Below are 22,257 nucleotides of genomic sequence, written 5' to 3'. Positions count from 1 at the left end.
TTTGAATTCATGAGTGGCCCAAAGAGCTCTCTAAGTGAAGCAAAGATTCAATACCAAGGGCACAAGGCCACCATATTGCTTTTAGTATGACTTGCTTTGTCATCCATTTTGTTCACTGGTGTAAGGTAAGGGTTACCTTCTGTCTGTGATGGTCTATGCAAGGTCCACAGAACTTCGTTGGAGCACTTGAATGTTATACATCTGTGTTCTACCAAATGCAGTGGCAATGCTCTGTCCTTTTGCTCTGAATAGTATGCAGTGGCAGGCCATCCAACTGTGGGAGGGCATCACTGACAATCCTGATTCTGTCAATACCAGTCATACACTTCCAGCAGGGGTTGCTGGATAGTGAGGGAGTTAGAACACTGACTACCTTTATTGTACGCCTTCCACCCGCCTATCCCCCCCCCCCCCCCCAAAAAACCCAGGGATCAATTTAAGCAGACTTCCTTCTGGCTCAACTACCCACTACTTTAACCAGCTGAACCGCTGGGAGAGCCTAAGTTTTGTTTAAAGTCCCAGTTTCTAAAAGGAAGGTCTCTTGTAAGTGCTCAAGCTTATTCTCTAATTTTTGAGGTTCTGTATTGGGAAGTTGACTTTTTTTAGAAGTTGAATGTGCTTTTGTTATCTGTATATAGGGATATAAATGTGTAGTGCCATATTTGGACCCTGACATTCAGGATAAACAGCTGTTTGTTTCAAGAAAATACAAGCATTGGCTCTTTTAGAGACACACCACAAACAGTTTTCAATTCAGCGGGGAGGGGTTGATTTCCTGAGTTTGAGTTCATGATGTGCATCAGTACAGACCCGGCAGAAAATCTGATACCATGAAGTAATTCTTTGCCTACATTAGTTCAAGTTTAAACAGTTCGCCCTTTTATTTCACACATCTGGCTGAAAGTTTGGTTTAAATGTTCATATTATCTCCTCTGAACTATCTCACCAGCTTATCGCATTCTATTGGAAATATTTGGTCGAGTGCCAGGCTTCTGAGATTGTTGTATTCTATCGTGAATGCCACCATCATTGAATTCTGTTGATAACACATGCCTTTCAACTAGGGAATTGGATGTTTCTCGGGTAAATAATAAAAATGGCTGTACCTTTACCTTCTTAGTGTTTCTAAACTTGGATTCGTACTAACCCTCAATCACGCAAATTTTAATGACATGAAGATAGTGTAGTAGTCATCATCAGTCTTTGTAGTACTACCCAGAAGAGCTCTAATTTATAGAAATACATACATACAAGTTACAATAGAAGCAGGCCATTCGGCCCAACCAGTCCGTGTCGATGTCTGCCCTCCACACTTGAGCAAATAGCTCTAATCATATTTACCCACCCTGTTCCCAAATTCCTTCAACCCATTTTCTTTCTTCCACCTATCCAATCTAATTTTGAATGCTGACATAGTTTCTTTCTCAACCACTAATGCTGGAAATGAATTCTACAGCCTCACAACTCTAATAATACGTTTCTTCTGTCCTCCGTTCTAAACGTCTTGCATTTAATCTTGTATCTTGTACCTCTCGTTCTTAACCCCTCAACTACTGGAAACAGTCTGCTAACTTTCCTGTCCCATCCTTACATAATTTTTCATAACACATCTATCATATACCTCCATAATTTACATTGTTCTAACAAAAAGGGACCCAACTTTTCAAGTTTTTCTTCATATTTGTATATGTCCATATTCCAGGCATCATCCTAGTGACTCTGCATTGTACCTCTCTAAAACCTCAATGTCCTTCCCAGCACTGAACACAGTACTCTAAACTAAGATCTTAAGGTTTTATATAGGCTCATCATGACCTTTTTGCTGTCATATTCTATACCTCGTGATAAAACCCAGAATATCATTAGCCTTTTTTACAGCCTTGGGTGTTGCCTTTAATTTCTTGTGAACCTGTACCTCCTAAACCCTCCGCTCTTCCACAGCACCAATGCTATTTCCATTCAGAGTTTGCTAAACGCTGGATTTTATTATTTTAAACAAAACTACTGACTTTGAAATCCATCTCCTTTTTAGTCCATTTCCCCCATTTTATCATTATCTCTTTGGAGTTTCCTGTGGTCTTTTAAAGAATTAACGATGCCACCTATTTTGCCATCATCTGCAACTTTTGACGATTGTCTGCAGGCCTAAATCCAAATCATTGATATACAGCGTGAACAGAGGTGGCCCCAAAATTCAATTCGGTGAGACTACCCACGTTCAACCACTCTGATTAAACTGCTCTTAACTCCCACTCTGCTTTCTCTCTTCTAACCAATTTAAATCTAATTTGCTATCCTCACCACCCCCCAAATACCATACCCCTTACTCCTTTAGTAATTAATTTTGGACTCTCTCAGATAAAGTGTGACTCATGAATTTTGGCATATTTTGAAAAGGCTGTGTATGCAAGAATAAGTAGTGGACCACATCTTGAACTTGGGGTTATTGTAGCACATTGACAACACTTCTCAGGCTACTGAAATGTTGCAACACTTCTCAGGCTACTGAAATGTTGCAGTGAGCCAAATCAACCACGGGTTTCCACCAGGTTTGTTTTGCTTCGTGTGCTTGTCCCCAAGCTACATTGTTGTGCTATTTTGGCTACCTTGTATTTGGAACCTATTTATAGCTGGAAAAGTTAAAACCCAGTATCTGGTGCTGCTGCTAATTACGGTCCCACATTTTCTTCCCATTCAGGCAGGTGTGCAAGAGACTGCTACACAGACACACAGAAGGGACCATTACCCCTAATCAAGACACAAAGCAAGAAACTACTCCAAGATACTGTTCGCAGCAGGGAAAATGTCAGAGGAGTAAGTAGATATCAAATTTAGCAAACTTTTCAGTTACTGCAAAATCTTAATCCATTATTAACATTTTCAATTTTGGAACAAAATGCAAACTTGCTTCATGATTCATGTCCATGCCAAGTTAAAAATGGGCCCTGAAAATGCTTGAGTCTTTCTGGTGCACTTTTGCTATAACTCTGGCCACAGTGCAGTGGAAAAGCTAAGAAGTGGGCCTGGGACCCAGCATATCTAGGTCTCGACCTTCGCTGGGAGTTTCCGGGGATCTATGCCAGTAGCGGAATACAATACACTATGAAATAAGTGAAATTGGGGTCAGTAACAAAAAAAATACCTCCTTATCTGGACTCCAGGCTGCTTCCCTGGCCTGGATTTCTGCCCCCCTCCCCACCTCAGGTGGGGCCCACTTGCATTGTTCTGGATGCCGGTATACTTCATCTCACTTGGCATATCAGTCCTTTTTCCCCGACTCTCTCAAAGCACCCTTCGGACTTTCCAGCCTGTGTTGACTGCTGGACACCCAAGATGTGCTAATAGTGGTGCAAGTGGCCAACAGGCCTACGTGAATTGGGTGCCTTCCCATTAACTCAGTAGATTCTTGCATGTTCAACGCTGAAGGGCACCAGTAGGCACAGTCCCCTGGGATTGTGACCCCATGCAAATTGTGTCCCCTTTAAGGACCCGTGAAACGTTGGGTCCTGGTTGCTGCCCAAGGTGCCGGGGTTGCCTCGTTTACATTGTTGCATACTGTTGGCAGTGGGAGTACTGACCCATTACCAATACAAAAGCAACTTAAAGTGGTGTCTGCAGACCCCTCCTGTTCTTGATTGCGTGTTATAACCGATGACTGAGCTCCTTTTTGCTGAAGAACGGTATTTCTTCTTAAATCGATTGTTTGAAAATGGTAATCATATAATTCACCATCAGTGGAATAATTATCAGCAATATTGGTATAAGTTTTATAAAGGAGCGTCAGCTCATTAGGAATAATGATAATGGGCCGAATTTTGCTGGCAAAGAATCAGCGTGTTAATGATGCATACCAATATTAATGCGCGAATCAGCCAGCAAATTCAACTTGCTAGCTGATTTACGCCGCTCCGCCATTTACTTTGCACAAGCGGCATCTTGCCCTTAGCTTCCTCATTTTTTAAAAACTTGCGGTATTGCACATTGTCAATTAAACTTGCCACCGAAAGTTAAGTGTGGTAATTAACAACCTAAGTACTTTGTTTAACAACGTGGTAATTGTTAATGCTACGCCAATCAATCTTTGGCCCAGAAGTGGAACAATTTAAAGTCTTCACTCATTTCTACATGTAGTAAATTCTTCTTGGAGATTTAAAACATTTTTAATTTTTACATTTTTTTCTTTCTCCTTTTTCTCTCTCAGTCCTCTCTGTCTCTGTCTCTCCCTAATTTGATTCTACTTCACCCTATTTCCATCTCTTTTTCTTCCTCATTTCTGAAATCTCATTTGTTCAGGAGATACACTGTTGGTCCCGCCGTTCACTGAGGCCCCAGATGCCCTGTTGCCCTCACCATGCCGTTATCAGCTCACTCCCACTAAGTGAAAATCTTTTTGAGCTGTAGGGTGCAGGAAAAAGTCTAACTAACCATGCCCCACTCCAGCAACATCTGGCCCACTAATCGAAACAGCTTAAACTGTGACTAAATCAGCAGAGCATAGAAAAAGAAAGGACAAACTTGCATTTATACCATCCTACAAGGTTGTGTTCCTTTCAGTGATTATTTTCAAGTATTTAAGTGGTGCAGTCTTCACACACATGAAGTGCTAAATGGTACAATTGAATCCGACCGAGTCAGACAGCCATCTTCATTCAGGAATTTATGGCTTGTAAGCCTGTCATACCTGAAGGTAAACAAATTATGCCATGATGATCACATTCATGGGAAATGCCAGCTCCACCCTTATTAAACTATTGGGTTCCCATTGCTGGCAAGAACAGCACAATGTATGTGGCCTTGGGAAACGCAGGGAAATTAAAACAGGAATAGACTAACCTAAAGTAATTCTATGACTAACTCTTTTTGAGCATCAGCTGTTTCATGTTTTCACAAGTGATGTGTTCCTCTTTGCTCTGCATTTTCTTCCTTGTTTATCTTTGTTTCCAAATAAGTCAAAATGTCTGCAGGGAAAAGTCATTGGGACTTGGTTGCTTTTAAAATATTATTGAATGTTAATGGAATTCGCTGTACTTCTGTTCTATTTGACAAGTTTCCCCATTGGTTTAGTGTTTTCCCCACCCCTCTCTATTGTTAACACAGGCCTAGCCTGCTAGACCTGTGGTCACAAGAAAGTACCTCAAATATTTGTCGTTCCAAAAATTGACTGGCTGATTGGCTCTTTAGATGTACTGAATGAGCATCTGAATTTTCTGCAAGGTATTATAATATGAATCCAAAGTTCATCAATTGGTACAAAAAAAAATCTGTCTAAGTTTTCATTTACCTGACCAGTGCAACATATTAGCTAAACTATATGAGGAATGGGCAGTGAACGGATTAGTTAATTGTCTTTTTGCATTCTGGAACCTGGGTTTGAATCCAGTAGAGACAGATTGGTATTTAGGTTTCCTCCATCTGACTGGAAAGGTCCTATATGGAAATAGTTTGAGCAGTCTTAACCAAGTTCTTATTAGCTATAAACTCATGGCACAGAATTGCTTCTAATTTGTCATTAAATTGATATTTTCACTTGGATGTTGCAAGAGTGGCTGGTGAGTGGAATTGAAAATGCACATCGGTGCATTAGAGGCTGTTCTATTGTATATAACAGTCTCTCACTCTGTGGTCAATGTGACTGATTAGTAGCTAGTGCGAATATCCTGGTTGATCTATGTCTCGAAGTGCAATAATTCCTGTTTATGCTAAACAGCTTGTTTGTATGCAGATGGTTTGTAAGTGTGTAGGGATTCCAAGAAGGAGGAGGTTGTGCAATGTTGCTTTTTGTTACAAAAAGAAAAAAGTAAGAGTTGCAGAGCAAACCGCTCAGCTAATTATTCATAGACTGAAATTGTGATAAAAATGGCTTTTTAAGTTGAGAGAAATTTGCGGTGAAGGAGGTAAATGCTTATGTCTTTTTTTAATATAACAGAGCTAAAGCTAAAACTCATTGCAATGTTGTAATATTCAGACATACATGTTTTATACTCTATTTGTCAAAACATTCCTGCTGTGGGGGATGTGTAATGGAAGATTCGGGAGCTTGTAGTACTTGTAGCTTAGATAGTTAAATATTATCGTATGAGGTCACAAATATTGAACTTGTATGGAGACATCATCCTTACCTGCATATAACATCAGCAGCAGCACGCAGTGGGCCCCTTGCTTACATGCTGGCAGTTCATTTTTTGTGAGATGACCTAAAAGGCAATAACCAGCTGTTGGTTACTTTAAGGCGGCTGTGAAATTTATCGGCTCTGCTGACATTCATAAACACTTCAGGTTTTGCTCTTGTGATTTTGAAGACAGCGTCAGAACCACTCAATTGAATTACTTACTGCCTTGTAATTTCCTGCCAGGCATCCATTATCCTATCTGAACTGTCCAACAGAGTTCTTAATTTGAGTTAAATATGATGGTTTCTTTATCGACCCCTCAGGAGTCACTGTTCATCAGCCTTCTCCTGCTGTGGGGGCCTGACTCATCACTTTGGCTTAAAATAAAGTTATTAAAACAATAATGAAATTTGAGGATGCTAATTGAATTGGATCAACTTTTAGTGTGCATATAATAAAATAGATGGCAAAAACACATTATATAATTAAATTTGTACATATTTGTGTATAAAATGCATAATAGGAAACATACTATCTCGACATATAGTCTTCCTTTAGTTTTTTTGGTAAAATAACTTCCAGCAGGAAATGATGCTACAGAACACTGATAATTTTGACTTACCATTTGCCAGTCCTTATGATGCATCTTCCAGCTAAGCGCTCAGTGAATTGAACCCATTCTATAAGCACTGTGAGTGAGCTCACTCTTCTAGTTATGCACATAGGTTTTTGTGAAAGGCTAAATTAGGTATCGATAATAGAATGCAACCTGCGTCGACATTCATGCACCAGAGCCATTAGATGGGCTTCATGCTGACGTGAATTTCAAATTGATTCCTAGTTATTACTGGTAAAAGAGAAAACGTTACTGCCCTGTAAGTTTCCCATTAGGGCTATATCAGAAGGACAAAAAACTACTGGTTACTAATGAATCCCTTTTTATGATCATATTTATGAATAGAAATTCACATTCATAAAGCTGGCATTGCAAGGTAAGTGACATGAATTAGGATGGCTATACAATTACATTTTCCATTTAATTTTTTTCCTGTTTAGAGGGACCATGACTGCACAAGTGACCTTGGAAGATGCCCTGTCCAATGTTGACCTGTTGGAAGATCTACCATTGCCTGACCAACAGCCTTGTATTGAACCACCTCCATCATCGCTATTATACCAAGTAAGAAGATTTTGGGGAAAAAAAAGTTGCTATTCTTGGTTAATTCACTCTTGAGTTCAGTCCACTGTCTGCTGAATTAGCTGATCATCGTGGCATGGCAGAACAATAGTTCAGAATTATACAGTTGCCCTCAGTGCCATGAGTTGCCGAGGGCAGAAAAATCAACAGGGATTCCTCCTGTCATTCACTGTTCAGTGACCTATAGCAGAAAGCACGTACGTCAGGTCTGGACACTGGAGCATTTTTCTCTGGTTGCAATGTGTACTGAAATGATAAACAGGCTCTTTTTGAATATTATTTATAAAGTTGCTACATCTAGCAACCATAGCAATTCTTACCCCTTCTCCTCCCCCCCCCCCCCCCCAACCAAACAATGATTGGGCTCATTTGTGATGCCCTTCACAGTTAAATAACCTGCTGACACAGTCTATGTTCATATCTGAAGAATGGCTCTTGGATGAGGTACTGCAGGGCTACTGGCATTCATCAAACCATACCACAGTAAGAAAAGGTAGGTTCAGATGCGCTTGGGTGAAAAAGAACCCTCGGGGTGTTTCTCTAAGTACAGTAGCAGCTTTAAAGTATAAGTCAGTCGTGAGGGATGACTGAGATTGTGGGATTGTGTGTGTATATATCTTTATAATATTCAACAGAGCACAGATACTCCTTTTAAATGTCATTCTGTGCTTGCTCACTAACTTGGCAAAGGTAGCTCATCTCTACTATGACAATTGACAGTTTTAATTTAGCGTCAACTGTGTGTAGTTAATATATAGCACTTTAGGGAGTGAAACAGCAGTTTCTTGAGCAAATGGATATGTGTGTAACTTAATCTCATTCCTGTATTGACAGTAACTTGTTTTCTCTCTAGCCAAATTTCAACACCAACTTCGAAGACAGAAATGCATTTGTTACGGGCATTGCAAGATACATTGAACAAGCAACAGTTCATTCTAGCATGGTAATGTAGATGTTTAGTAGCAAAATTTAATGTTCTTCTGTGTTGATGTTTTTCTCTTTGGGTCCAAGACTTGATTTGTGGCAGCACAGGATTGACATTACATCTTGAATTTGCTGTATATTTTCATGTGTTTTGTGGCAAATTCCCAAATGCCAACAGGGCAACTATTATTTCTAAGAAATTCTGACCCTAGATCAGATCAGAAAATATGATTTCTGTAGAATTGCAAACAAGCGGATCAGTCCAACCAGTCTGTTGGTGATTATCCTCCAAATGAGCAGTAGTCCTAATCCCATGTGCTCGCCTTGTTCCTATATCCCTTTAACCACCAATGTAACCTTTTCTTAAATATTGACATGGTCTTTTCTTCAGTGACTAACTCAAGTAGCATATTCCACAGCCTTACAACCCACTCTGTAAACAGCTTTTTTTCAAAATCTATTACATTTGATGTGTGTCAGCTGTGGCTCAGTTGGTAGCACTTTCACCTCTGAGTCAGTAGGTTGTGGGTTCATGTCCCACTCCAGGGACTTAGCCTAGATTTTTGTGCTCAACACTCCAGTGGAGTACTGAGGGAGTTCTGCGCTGTTGGAAGGTGCCGTCTTTTGGATGAGATGTTAAACCGAGGCCCCGTCTGCTCTCTCCGGTGGGTGTAAAAGATCCCATGGCACTATTTTGAAAAAGAGCAGGGGAGTTATCCCCCGGTGTCCTGGCCAATATTTATCCCTCAATCAACATCACAAAAACAGATTATCTGGTCATTATCACATGACTGTTTGTGGGAGCTTGCTGTGCGCTAATTGGCTGCTGCATTTCCCACATTACAACAGTGACCACACTTGCAAAGTACTTAATTGGCTGTGAAGCACTTTGGGATGTCCCGAGGTTGTGAAAGGTGCTATATAAATGCAAGTCTTTCCTTTTCTTTCTTATGCCTGTGCTCCCTTATCCTAGACTCTTCAACCATTGGAAACAGTTTGTTTTTATCTACCCTTTTCCATTCCTTCATCATTTGAAATTCCTCTATCAAATCTCTCTCTAATCTCCTCCTGATTTGCCCCTCAGATTTAAACTTGAGCTGTGCTTTGGGACTGCAAAAGTGGCAGCTTGGCTCAGTGATCGTACTCTCATTTGAGTCAGACTTGAACATATAACCTAAGCTGACATTTCAGTTTAGTGCTGTGGGAGTTTTGTATTGCTGGAGAAGCTACCTTTCAGATGAGACATTAAACTGCCTGTTCAGATGGACTTCAAATAGTGCCAAGGACATTTTTTTTTAGAGCAGGAAGTTCTACCACTGTCCTGGCTAACATTTGAGTACAGGAACAAGGATGTCTTGCTGCAGTTGTACAGGGCCTTGGTGAGACCACATCTTGAGTATTGTGTGCAGTTTTGGTCACCTTATCTGAGGAAGGATGTGCTTGCCATGGAAGGAGTACAGCGAAGATTCACCAGGCTGATACCTGGGATGGCAGGAATGACGTATGAGGAGAGATTGGGTCAATTGGGCTTGTACTCGCTGGAGTTTAGAAGAATGAGAGGGGATCTCATAGAAACTTATACAATTCTAACAGGACTGGACAGACTGGATGCAGGAAGGATGTTCCCGATAGTCGGGGAGTCCAGAACCAGGGGTCACAGTCTAAGGATAAGGGGTAAGCCATTTAGGACAGAGATGAGGAGGAATTTCTTCACCCAGAGAGTGGTGAACCTGTGGAATTCTCTACCACAGAAGGCAGTTGAGGCCAATTCATTAAATATATTCAAGAAGGAGTTAGATATATTTCTTAAGGCTAAAGGAATCAAGGGATATGGGGAGAAGGCAGGGACAGGGTACTGAGTTTGGACGATCGGATGATCAGCCATGATCGCATTGAATGGCGGAGCAGGCTCGAGGGGCCGAATGGCCTGCTCCTGTCTTCTATGTTTCTATATTTATCCCACAGCGCTAAAACAAATTAATTGATCATTTAAATCATTTGCTGCTTGTGTGACCTGCTGTGTGCAAATTTGCTGTTGGCAGTGACAACATTTCAGAAGTAAATCATAGGCTGTGAAATGCTTTGGGATTCCCTGTGGAAGTGCTATTTAATGCAAGTCTTTCCACGGTTTTATTTTGAGCAAACACTCAGCAGTGTGAAATCTTTCAAAGTGCAACCTTATGTTGTGAATGTAATCGTTTCTAAATCAGCATTTCTTTTAGCACATTTGTTAAACTGCTCGGCGAACCAGCAATGTACTGAAAAAGCACCTATTCCACTTTGCTCGGATTGTGGTTTACAGAGTCACTGTACAACACTGACTTTCCAAATGTGTGTTTTTGGCTTTCAGAATGAAATGCTAGAGGAGGGGCAGGAGTATGCTGTTATGCTGTATACTTGGAGAAGCTGTTCAAGAGCCATTCCTCAGGTATTGCAACACTGGTTTGTTGGAGCTCATTTTAAAAAGTATGCACCAATACCAATATTCTTTTTAAAAGCCTTTAGAAACCTGGCCCATTCCCTCTGTGCTGATGAAAAGGGGTGGGGGGAGTAATTGATGTCCGAGAGCATTTGATTGTCAACTTAATCACTTTTTTAAAAAAAAGAAAAAAATGGCTTGTCAAATTTCAGTCAGACCTCAAGCGACTTCCTCTTATCAAGTATGGGTTCCTTTTACAAGCAGCGACACTCTGCGATTGTGATTGTATCTGTTAACTCAAAGCAGCTGCTCCATCAGAAGTGTTGTAAAAGGCCTTTTGGTCAGCACATTGCAGTAAGTTCTAAATTCAGCAACTTTTATAATATCAAAAGGAAAATTTAGATTTTGGTCATCGGGAGCTGTGTCCTTTGACTGGTGATCAAATGTTCTCATTTTGCAATAATTACTATTGCCTCCTTTAGCAAATTAATACTTTTTAGTTCAAATTAAGATTTTAATCTGAGAAATAATTCACCCCCTCTGCTTCAAGTGACCATCGACAAAAGCCAAAACCATAATTTGCTATTCTTGTGTTGATAAAGTTTTTTTGTTTCATTTCCTCCTTCTGAAACGGGTTGGGTATTTCCGAATGGTCTGAAAGCACTCTGGATCATTGTTGTATAATAAATTGGATTCACAACTATGTTTTTCCCCACAGGTTAAGTGCAACGAACAGCCTAACAGAGTAGAAATTTATGAAAAGACAGTGGAAGTCCTTGAGCCAGAGGTCACAAAACTGATGAATTTCATGTATTTCCAGGTAAGCAATCAAAGAATAATTACGGATGAGAAGGCTCATTCGGCCCACCTTTGCTTATATATGCAGAATGACCGTAAAGTCCACCCATTGTAGCATCCAATTAATTAAATGATTCCAGGGTTTTTGCCTCCACTACTCTATTTGGGAATCTATTCCAAATTTTGATTCATTCGATGTAAAGGAAGTCTTGCTGATATCAGTACTAAATATGCCTTTTACTGGTTTCAACCTGTGACACATTGTCTTACTCTCACTTCTTCAATTAAAAGTAATTCTCTGGATTTACCTTTTCCATAATGTTACTTTATCGCTGTGATTATCTGCACGAACATCTTTGCGGCCTCCTGCACATGCGCAGTACCCAACAGCTGCATCCTGCACCATGGGCCATGCTTTCCTTGGCTCCTTAAGGAGAAGGTTAGGGAATCCATTGGTGGCATGGGGGAGGTGGCGGGTGGGAGGAAGAGAGAGGATCGAAAAGGAGAGAGAGGGGGGGATCGGAGGCGTGGGGGCAGAGAGAGAGAGAGAGAGAGAGAGAGAGAGGGAATTGGAGAGGAGGTCAGGAACTCTGGGTGGGGGGGAAGAGAAGGTCAGGAACTCTAAGGAGGGGGATAAAGAGCACAGTGGGGTTGCGGGAAGAATGTGATCCCGGTCTAAAGTGGAGGGGATGAGAGCGAGAATGTGATCCAGATGGTCAGACGGATCACGTTCTTCTAACCCCACCCCCTTTAAACCCGTACCACGTTGTCCCTCTCCTCCCCTAGACGTGTGTGTGTGTGTGTGTCAAGTGACATCATGTGACATCATTGGACTGGACGAAATCCGGAAGTCATGACACTGTCACTATTCACTTCATACCCAATAAACCTGTTAACAATCCGTGACCTGCACACAATGCCCCATCTATGGGTAGGGGGGGGAAGGTCAGGAACTTGTTGGGAGGACATAAGCAGCTGGAGTAGGCCAATCTGCTCCGCCATTCAATAAGATCATGGCTGATCCAATCTTGGTCTCAACACCACTTTCCCACTCTCTCCCCATAACCCTCGACTCCCTTGTAGTTCAAATGTCTGTCAATCTCCGCCTTGAATATATTCAATGACTCCGCCTCCACAGCTCTCCGGGGTAGAGAATTCCAAAGATTCAGAGGAAATTCCTCCTCATCTCTGTCTTAAATGGGCCACCCCTTATTCTGAAACTATGCCCCCTAGTTCTAGGTTCCCCCACTAGGGGAAACATTCTCTCAGCATCTACCCTGTCAATCCCCCTCAGAATCTTATGTTTCAATAAGATCCCCTCTCATTCTTCTGAACTCCAATGAGTATAGGCCCAACCTGCTCAACCTTTCATCATATTTCAACCCCTTCATCCCAGGAATCAACCTAGTGAACCTTCTCTGAACTGCCTCCAATGCAAGTATATCCTTCCTTAAATAAGGAGACCAAAACTGTACGCAGTACTCCAGGTGCGGACTCACCAACGCCCTGTACAGTTGTAGCAAGACTTCCCTACTTTTATACTCCATACCCTTTGCCATAAAGACCAACATTCCATTAGCCTTCCTAATTACTTGCTGTACCTGCATGCTCACTTTTTGTGTTTCATGTACAAGGACACCAGATCCCTCTGTACCGCAGCATTTTGTAGTCTCACTCCATTTAAATAATTTGCTTTTTCATTCTTCCTTCCAAAGTGGATAACCTCACATTTTCCCACATTATACTCCATCTGCCAAATTTTTGCCCACTCACTTAGCCTGTCTATATCCCTTTGCAGACTCTGGCCCCGATTTTCTGGCCGCCGTCGGGCGGCTTTTCATGCGGCCGGGGGCTGAAAATCGGCGAAAAAGTGGGTCGGGACCCCCCCCGCCTGATTCCCCGTCCCGTCCGACTTTTGGACTGCCGTTTCCGCGCGCCTCACTTCAGTCCCGGCCGCCACTGGCGGGACTGGTTGTCGGAGCACTAACAAGGAATTATCTGCTTGTTGAAGTGGATTTTCCCGTGCCGTTGCGACTTTGGGGCTTTCCCCACCTGAAACCCGCCTGCGGGGAACCCCGCTGCTGAGAGCTGGCGTGAAAACAGCTGGCTTGCTTACTTGCAGCAGCAGGTCGCTGAGGGCTGAAGAGATTTAAATAGGCAGCATTTGCAGGCTGCAGGACCTTGTTGATCAAGGCTTGGGGGAACTTTTTGAAGCCTTAGGAGCAGCTGCAGAAAGTTGGAGCCTCTCACACTTCTCCAGTGTGAGCTCCTGGGAAGTCCCTCTCACCACCCTAACTCAGCGCCCCCTCAACGGAGGCATCTGCCAGAAGCATGGGAGGCCTTTGGGACGTTCCCTTCCTGGCATTAGAGGATCTCCAACAGCAGAGGCGGCAGCAGCAGAACCAGGAACAGCAGGATGAGCACCAGGCTGCTGCTCACTCACCTGAAGCTGCACAGGCCAGAAGGAGCCAGCGCTTGGAAGTGGCTTGAGAGCACCTTGCTGCGCTTTAGGGGGCCAGTGGGACCCGTTTCTGCACTGGCAGTCCTACTCAGAAGGACTTCCATGAAGATCTGGTTTCTCTGTTCAACAGATGGCCATCGCTCCTCAAGAGATGTCATTCTCTTATGAGCACTCACCATGTTTTCCGTACCCTGGCGAGTTATCTCCTGCATGGAGGTTGCCAACCTTTCCATGGTGATGCGTTCATGCGCCAATGACTCCACAAAGGCTCTGCTCATGGTCGCTATGGACTCCTCCATTTGCTCAGCACTCGCAGCGACCCTGGAGACAAAAGCTGCCAGAGACTCCTGCATCTGTGCATGGAGATCCATCACCTCTTCTCTTGCGGATGGACCCAGAGGCAGAGGGTCGTCATGCAGCACAGCTGAGCTGAGCTGGCAGAGTCCTGCGCCCTCCGACGAGGACTCTCCACTGCTGTCCCTGTCTCCAGAATCTGCTGAGGCTCACTTGTGAGCTGTGTAACACCAGGTGACAACACTACTCTGTCCCGAAGGTCCCCCCCGAGGTGTGAGTGTCTGCGCTGGTGCTGGGTGCGCTTACTTCTGCTGATGCTGTGCCCTCAGAGGTTGGAGCTTCCTCTGAGGAGTCTGGCTGCACAGCCTCTTCCTCCTCCACAGTGAGGACGGGGGCTCTGGATGGTACTGTGGGGGAGTAAAGGAAGGAGATAGAGATGTAATGCCAAGGTTCTTCTGGTGACTCCCAGCGAGTTGGCATCTGCTGACACCTGCATCCATGCAGCATTGGTCTCAGTGGGAGGCCTCTTCCTCCCTGACCTAGGGAAGAGGACCTCCCTGTGGGCCCTAACCCCATCCAATAATGCCTGCAGTGAAGCCTCGTTGAAATTGAAGGCAGCTCGGCCTCTGCCGCTGGCAGCAGCTGGTGCCGGCTCCTCTGCCATTGTGCAAGAGTGGTTGAGAAGCCTGCAGAGGTGGAGAAGCTTGCTGGACACTTTGAAAGCACCACGAATGATGACATCATAGTGTGGGGATTTCTGACTCGAATTGGACAATTAGCAAGGCTTCCCACATGCTGGGAATTAATTGGCCACTTGAGGGAAAATTGCATGGAGCTGGCTGACACTTTTTTATGTGTGTCAGAAACCCCACATTCGGGGAAACCCGACCATTCCCCACACAAGCCGAAAATCGGGGCCTCTGTGTCCTCTTCACAACTTGCTAACCCACCATGAAGGGCAGGAACCTGGGAGGGGTGGGGGAAGGTCAGGAATTTGGTCAGGAACTGGGGGTGGGGGGGGGGGGGGGGAAGGTCAGGAACTGGGGGTGGGGGGGGGGGGAAGGTCAGGAACTGGGGGTGGGGGGGGGGGAAGGTCAGGAACTGGGGGGGGTGGGGGGGAAGGTCAGGAACTGGGGGCGACGGGGGGGGGGGAAGGTCAGGAACTGGGGGCGGGGGGGGGGGGAAGGTCAGGAACTGGGGGCGGGGGGGGGAAGGTCAGGAACTCTGGGGCAGGGGGGTGTAAGGTCAGGAACTTGTGGGTGGTGGGGGGCAGGAACTTGTTTGGTGGGTGGGAGAAGGTGTTAACCCGCGAGGGTGAGCCCTGTCTGTTCTATGTAAGCTCTGTTCTGTCTGGAGCTTGGCAGTCCGAATGGCTCGAATTACACTTTGCAAAGTACTTGATTACTTAGACAGGCAGGATCTATTTACACATTCCAGTGAAACTGCTGGGTGTCCTCTTGTCCTCCAAGGTGACCAATCAGAAATCTGGTGTTGGAAATAAACGCGACCTTACTTTATACCTCATTAAAATCACTTTGGACATCTTCTTTCAAAACCGAAAAGCCCATGTATCTCCAGTGTTTCTTCATAAATCATACCTCTAAGATTGGGGATCTGCCTTGTGGCTCTGCCTCCAGGGCTTAAATGCTTTCAGAACTGGACACCGTACTCAAGGCTGACCAGAAAACGGTACAGTTTGATCATGACCGCCTTTGACTTATACTCTATTGTTTTGACTATATAATTTAACATTCTGATCATAACCACAGCTCCCATATTTTTTCTGGACAGCAGTTACTGGTAATGATTCTGCTTTTGTTATTTTCAGCTCCTCTAGATTCATCTTTTGTTTTTTTACTTGTCCCATTACCACCCCTTTTAGCCTTGCACCATCATCCCTTTTGTCATTTAATTTCTCCTGCCTGTCACAGACCTTCCATTTTGTTCTTTCCTCCCCTCCCCTTTCCCTGCCCCTCTACTTGCTTAAAACCTGTTACATCTCTAACCCTTTCCAGTTCTGACGAAAAGTCATCGACCTGAAACGTTGACTCTGTTTCTCTCTCCACAGATGCTGCCTGACCTGCTGAGTGTTTCCAGCATTTTCTGTTTTAATTTAGTTTAACTTTCTACTGGCTTTGTTGACTATTCTTCTATATTGGTTGGAAATGTCAATGAAGACTCCTAGGGCATTTTCAACACCATCCTTAGCTATTTGAACACCATTCATGAAGTGCGTATGTTGCCCATTTTTTCTTCCTCTGTGCAGGACATTACGTTTGTCTCAACTAAACTTCATCTCCTGTTCTTCCCACTGCAAATTTTGTTCCACTTATTCTGTAATTTCTAAGCTGCCTCCTCCAATTCCACTACTGCTCCTAATTTGATAATATCTGCAAATTTAACCAATTTTCATTGAGTTTCTGAGTCCAAGTCATTCACATGAATTAGAAATGGTGGCAGTCCCAACAACGATCCCTGAGGCATGCCATTCAGTATTCCCCACCAACCAGGATGTAAATCCGCAAATAAATACCTGTATGTACTGGCCTTTTCATGGGAGGCTGGCCAGGAGAGCATTGGAATAGTCGAGTCTGGTGAGGGTTTCAGCAGCAGATGGACTGAGGCATGGGCGGAGATGGGCATTATTAAGGAGATGGAAGTAGGTGGTTTTTGTGATAGAGAGGATATGGGGTCGGAAGCTCAGCTCCGGCTCAAATAGGACACTGAGGTTGTGAGCAGTTTGGTTCCATCTGTCTCTAACCTTTTCAAATATTTTTTCAGCAAGTCAGCCCTCTGACACCAGGGATCAGCCTTGAATATTTCCCTGTGCTTCAGTGACCAGATAGAAACATGTCCTACATGTTGCAATACAGCCAGCATGGCTTCACCTCCAGCTCCTGCATGGCCACCGCCACCCCCCCCCCCCCCCCCCCGAGTTCGCCATCATCCTTATTTAAATGACGCATCCACTCACCACCAGAACAATCTAACACAAACACACATACAGGCTCTCATGCAAACACATCAGACTTACCTGTGCTGAGAAGATCCACTCGTGAAGTAAAAAAGCCTGATAGACTTAATCTTTGAGTATAAAGTAAAGCTTTGAAAATGTGTTGACTGTTGTGAAAATGTTTGTTTATAGAGCACTAACAAAAGTGTTACTGATATCATCTTTATCGTGTTTCTTGAAAGTTGATTGATATTGATTTTGTTTAACCTCAAAGAAAGGGGGATGTAATGATCAGTAACATGTCATTCTAGAATGGTACACTAGGTGGAGCTTTATGTATATAAGAGTGGGGGCTACCCACAAGGCAGTCGTCAAGATTCAGTTGCGGCATTGTCATCGATTTGCTCTTGGATAGTTTCTTGTGTCTTCAGGAGGGAATGGCGGTTCCTCCTGAGAATCTGTCCTTCCTCAGTTCTAACAGTGTATGACCTTGGTCCTTCAGCTTCCATGTTGCTTTACCTCTCCACTAGTTCCCCTATTCTCACGACCATCTCTGTACTGTCAGACTGCGTGTCTGACATTTAAGTTATGGATGAATATTCTACAAATGGACTTTGGGAAGGCTGAAACCATTGTTCTCCGCCTCTTCAATAGAACATCCACCCTTGAGATCCACTCCATCTCCCTCCCTGGCTGCTTGCTCAAGCTGAGCCAGATAGCATACAGCATCTGTGTTCTGTTTGATTTAGAGCTGAACTTTGAACCGCATATCCTATTGAGCACCAAGACAGCTTCCAGCTCTGCAACATTGTTCACCTTACCCCCACTGCTGCCAAAATCTTTATCAACGCTAGGCTCGACTTCTTCTGCACTGTACTTGCCCGCCTCCTGACCTCCACCCTCCATAAACTCTAAATTGTACAGCACTCTGCCACGTGCATCCTGTTCTGCATTAAGTCGCACTCACCCATCGCTCCCATCCTTGCTGGTATACATGAAATTACAATACAGAAAGCAGGCTGTTTGGCTCAACCAGGTCATGTTGGTGTTTATTCTCTATACAAGCCATGTTCCTAACCCTGTGTGCCTGTTCTGTTTCTATTTCACTTTATCCTCCTTTTCCTTCAACCACCTTTTCCTTCAACCACCTATCTTCCCATCTCCCAATCTAACCGTGGTCTCCTGTGCATTCCTCCTCTTTCTCTTCCACGTTCCTTCCAAAACCTTGAGCCTACTTACTGGAACTCCATCCCCAAAGCCTTCCGTTGGATAAGTCCTTCACCTTTTAAACAGATTCATAAAGCTAGAGACAGTAATATGTTTGATAATTCTCTTCATTTATTATTGGCAAAATATTAATCTTAAACACCCATAGAGTAGTGCACGTCAGCCTTGAGTCTAATCACTCGTGTGTGGATTTTAGTGAGGAACCGTGAAGGTGGCTTCTGCTAGCCTATTCACGCCACTGGATCTCAAAGGCAGCAACGATCTTTCTTTCCAACTAAGAAAAACACTGTTGCTTTGTTAAATAATTTTCTTTATAGTCTATTTTCTGATGGATGCGACACTGATGTTTTATGACCACCCAGTCGTTCAAACCGATTGCCAAACAGAGCTGAGAGAACCTATACCTTTTCACACCATACTGTTGCTTCCTAACATTGCTTTCCCTGAGCCACAGCTTTATTGTAAACAATCTGTGATGCATCCTCTCATAGGAGCATATTGCCTTTTCTATTGCAGCAATCTCCTGCCCTTACACTACTCCCTGCTGTGATGAAAAGCCTGTGTTTTAAAAGCTTATGTTTCAACCTTAATTCTTCAAACTCAATATTTCTCCACCTAGCTTATTTATTTATAATATGTGCCTATCTTTGTAGTACAATGTCTGTGGTCCTGAAATTCACCGTTCTCTAATGTTATCAGCATCATTGAGGGGAAAAGGAACCCAATGTAAACCAGTTCTGTCTATATTACTGTTTTGTCTTTGTTCGAAACAAAAGTAATGGAAAAACATATTGATATTCTTGCACCCTCTTCCTCTCCACCTGCTTCTCAAAATGCATCTGTGATTAAGATTTGGTCACTTCTGCTAAGCCTCCCACGTGGCTCAGTGCCTTCTCCTTTCCTCTTCTGTGAATTGTTGTGGATCTTTCCCCATTTAAAGATGCTATATAAATGCGTTGTTCTACTCTGCCTCCTCATCTTCCTCAGACAATTTAAAGCTTCTTCATGTACGAAAGCAAAATACTGCGGATGCTGGAAATCCGAAATAACAACAGAAAATGCTGGAAAAACTCAGCAGGCCAGGAAACATCCGTGGAGAGAAAATAGAGTCAACGTTTCGAGTCAAACTCTTTGTCAAGACTTGACAAAGAGTTTGACTCGAAACGTTGACTCTCTTTTCTCTCCACGGATGTTGCCTGGCCTGCTGAGTTTTTCCAGCATTTTCTGTTATTTAAAGCTTCTTCATGATGGTCTCTATTGAACTGTATTGCCAAACCAACAGAGTATATCATTATGCTCTTGCTGTTTGGCAATGACTGAACATGGCCTGCAAGTCCACCATCATTCTCGGTTTCTCACTGCCTCCCCACTAGCTAGTTTAATACCATTCAGTAAGTATGCCACCCATTTTATTTCTTCTAATATCCAAGACCTTGTGTTGGATTGCATCATATTGCATTGTTCTTCCACTTGCAGACATTGTCCTTCATTAGCTTGGCTGCTTCAACAGAAGCTTGTTGTCTTTCTCTTTCCACCCCGCCCCGCAAAAACCCGGTCTTGCTCGGCAGGTTTGGTATCTATAAATTTAACTGACCGTATTAAATTTAGTTCTTTTTTTTTGCAACTGCTGGAGGTGCATTTAAAATATGTACATGAACTTGATTTACACCCATCACTTTATTTGGTTGTATTTAACAGCGCAATGCAATTGACCGGTTTTGCAATGAGATGAAGAGACTCTGTCATGCAGAGAGGAGGAGAGACTTTGTTTCAGAAGCTTACCTTCTCACACTGGGCAAATTCATTAACATGTTTGCGGTATTGGATGAGTTGAAGAACATGAAATGCAGTGTGAAAAATGACCACTCTGCATACAAACGGTGAGGTTACATTTTGTAATTTTTCCTCCTAAAAGCAAAAGTATGCGGATACCTAGGGTCTGGGATTTGTATAAATTATTTTATCGGTTTTAGAAACATCAAGATTAATTGAACAATTGTATTTGGCACATGTTGTAGAAGTGTGAGAAGAGAATGAATTGTGCAACTTTATCAGGAGTAGTTACTGATGAACACTTAAGAGGAGCAAGTTCCTGAAAGTAGAAATTATTATATTTTTTCCACTTTCTACAGTTACTTTACTCAAGTAAGTCAGGATTTGAAGGTTTTCTGGCGATGAGCAGCATTGGTGTACTCGGGTGATGCACTTATTTCGCAGTGGGGTTTCAGCTTCAATAGAGGCACCTATCGAGCTGCATTCCCTGATCGGGTGGCGGGTGGGGGGGGCGGAATGCTAAGGCAGGTTCAGCAGTGCCACACTTGTGTAATTCCTAACTAGTTAAAGAGGCTTTGTCTACCTCTGCTCTGAGGGGAAAGGAAGAAAGATTAAGCTGGCAACATTCAAATTGGAAGAAAAAATTGATTCTATTGTAAACATTATAAGTTTAGTGGACATTATTAAATTTAGTTTAACTCTGTTCGAATGTGCAAATGTCAAATTTGCATAACTAATCAGAACCCTTTACCTGCAGAAGCCATAATGATTTAGAGGGCAAAATAGTTTTGCGTAATCTCTGATAAATTCAGAAGAAGTACCTACAATTTCTGTGTCATCGACAGTGCTGTCAAGCGGCACTTACTCACCAATAACCTGCTCACTGATGCCCAGTTTGGGTTCTGCCAAGACCACTTGGCTCCCGACCTCATTACAGCCATGGACAAAGGAGCTGAATTCCAGAGGTGAGAGTGACTGCCCTTGACATCAAGGCAGCATTTGACCGAGTCTGGCATCAAGGAGCCCTAGTAAAACTGAAGTCAATGGGAATCGGGGAAAATACTCCACTGGCTGGAGTCATACCTAGCACAAAGGAAGATGGTTGTGGTGGTTGAAGGTCAATCATCACAGCCCCAGGACATCGCTGCAGGAGTTCCTTAGGGCAGTGTCCTAGGCCCAACCATCTTCAGCTGCTTCATCAATGACTTCCCTCCAACATAAGGGCAGAAATGGGGATGTTCGCTGATGACTGCACAGTGTTCAGCGCCATTCACAGATAATGAAGCAGTCCATGCCCGCATGCAACAAGACCTGGACGACGTTCAGGCTTGGGCTGATAAGTGGCAGGTAACATTTGTGCCACAGAAGTGCCAGGCAATGACTATCTCCAACAAGAGAGAATCTAACCACCTCCCCTTGACATTCAATGGCACTACCATCGCCGAATCCCCCACTATCAACATCCTGGGGGTCACCATTGACCAGAAACTTAGCTGGACCAGCCACATAAATACTGTGGCAACGAGCAGGTCAGAGGCTAGGTATTCTGCGGCGAGTGTCTGACCTCCTGACTCCTCAAAGCCTTTCCACCATCTACAAGGCACAAGTAAGGAGTGTGATGGAATACTCTCCACGTGCCTGGATGAGTGCAGCTCCAACAACACTCAAGAAGCTCGACACCATCCAGGACAAAGCAGCCCGCTTGATTGGCACCCCATCCACCACCTTAAACATTCACTTCCTCCACCACCGGCGTACCGTGGCTGCAGTGTGTACCATTGACGAGATGCACTGCAGCAACTCGCCAAGGCTTCTTCGGCAGCAACTCGCCAAGGCTTCGTCGGCAGCACCTCCCAAACCCACGACCCCTTCCACCTAGAAGGACAAGGGCAGCAGGCGCATGGGAACACCACCACCTCCAAGTTCCCCTCCAAGTCACACACCATCCTGACTTAAAAGTATATCGCCGATCCTTCACCGTCGCTGGGTCAAAATCCTGAAACTTCCTCCCTAACAGCACTGTGGGAGTACCTTCACCACACGGACTGCAGCGGTTCAAGAAGTCGGCTCACCACCACCTTCTCAAGGGCAATTAGGGAT

General features: G+C 43.8%; 1 protein-coding gene across 3 annotated transcripts in view; it reads left to right on the top strand.

The window, feature by feature from the left end:
- Nucleotides 1–22,257, top strand: part of cyfip1 (cytoplasmic FMR1 interacting protein 1) — a 195,323-nt gene that overhangs the window by 33,793 nt on the left and 139,273 nt on the right. For all 3 annotated transcript variants that reach the window (XM_085999564.1, XM_085999566.1, XM_085999565.1), the window contains exons 2-7: nt 2,699–2,814; nt 7,167–7,290; nt 8,162–8,251; nt 10,583–10,660; nt 11,370–11,471; nt 20,083–20,264. In XM_085999564.1, the coding sequence (XP_085855690.1) occupies nt 2,804–2,814; nt 7,167–7,290; nt 8,162–8,251; nt 10,583–10,660; nt 11,370–11,471; nt 20,083–20,264 (587 nt within the window). In that variant the 5' untranslated portion in view covers nt 2,699–2,803. The remainder of the gene's footprint in view (nt 1–2,698; nt 2,815–7,166; nt 7,291–8,161; nt 8,252–10,582; nt 10,661–11,369; nt 11,472–20,082; nt 20,265–22,257) is intronic.

This window comes from Somniosus microcephalus, chromosome 10, assembly GCF_052327205.1.
Source record: "Somniosus microcephalus isolate GS21.2 chromosome 10, FLI_Smic_1.0, whole genome shotgun sequence".
Lineage (NCBI taxonomy): Eukaryota > Metazoa > Chordata > Chondrichthyes > Squaliformes > Somniosidae > Somniosus > Somniosus microcephalus.
This window is presented reverse-complemented; position numbering and strand designations above follow the sequence as displayed.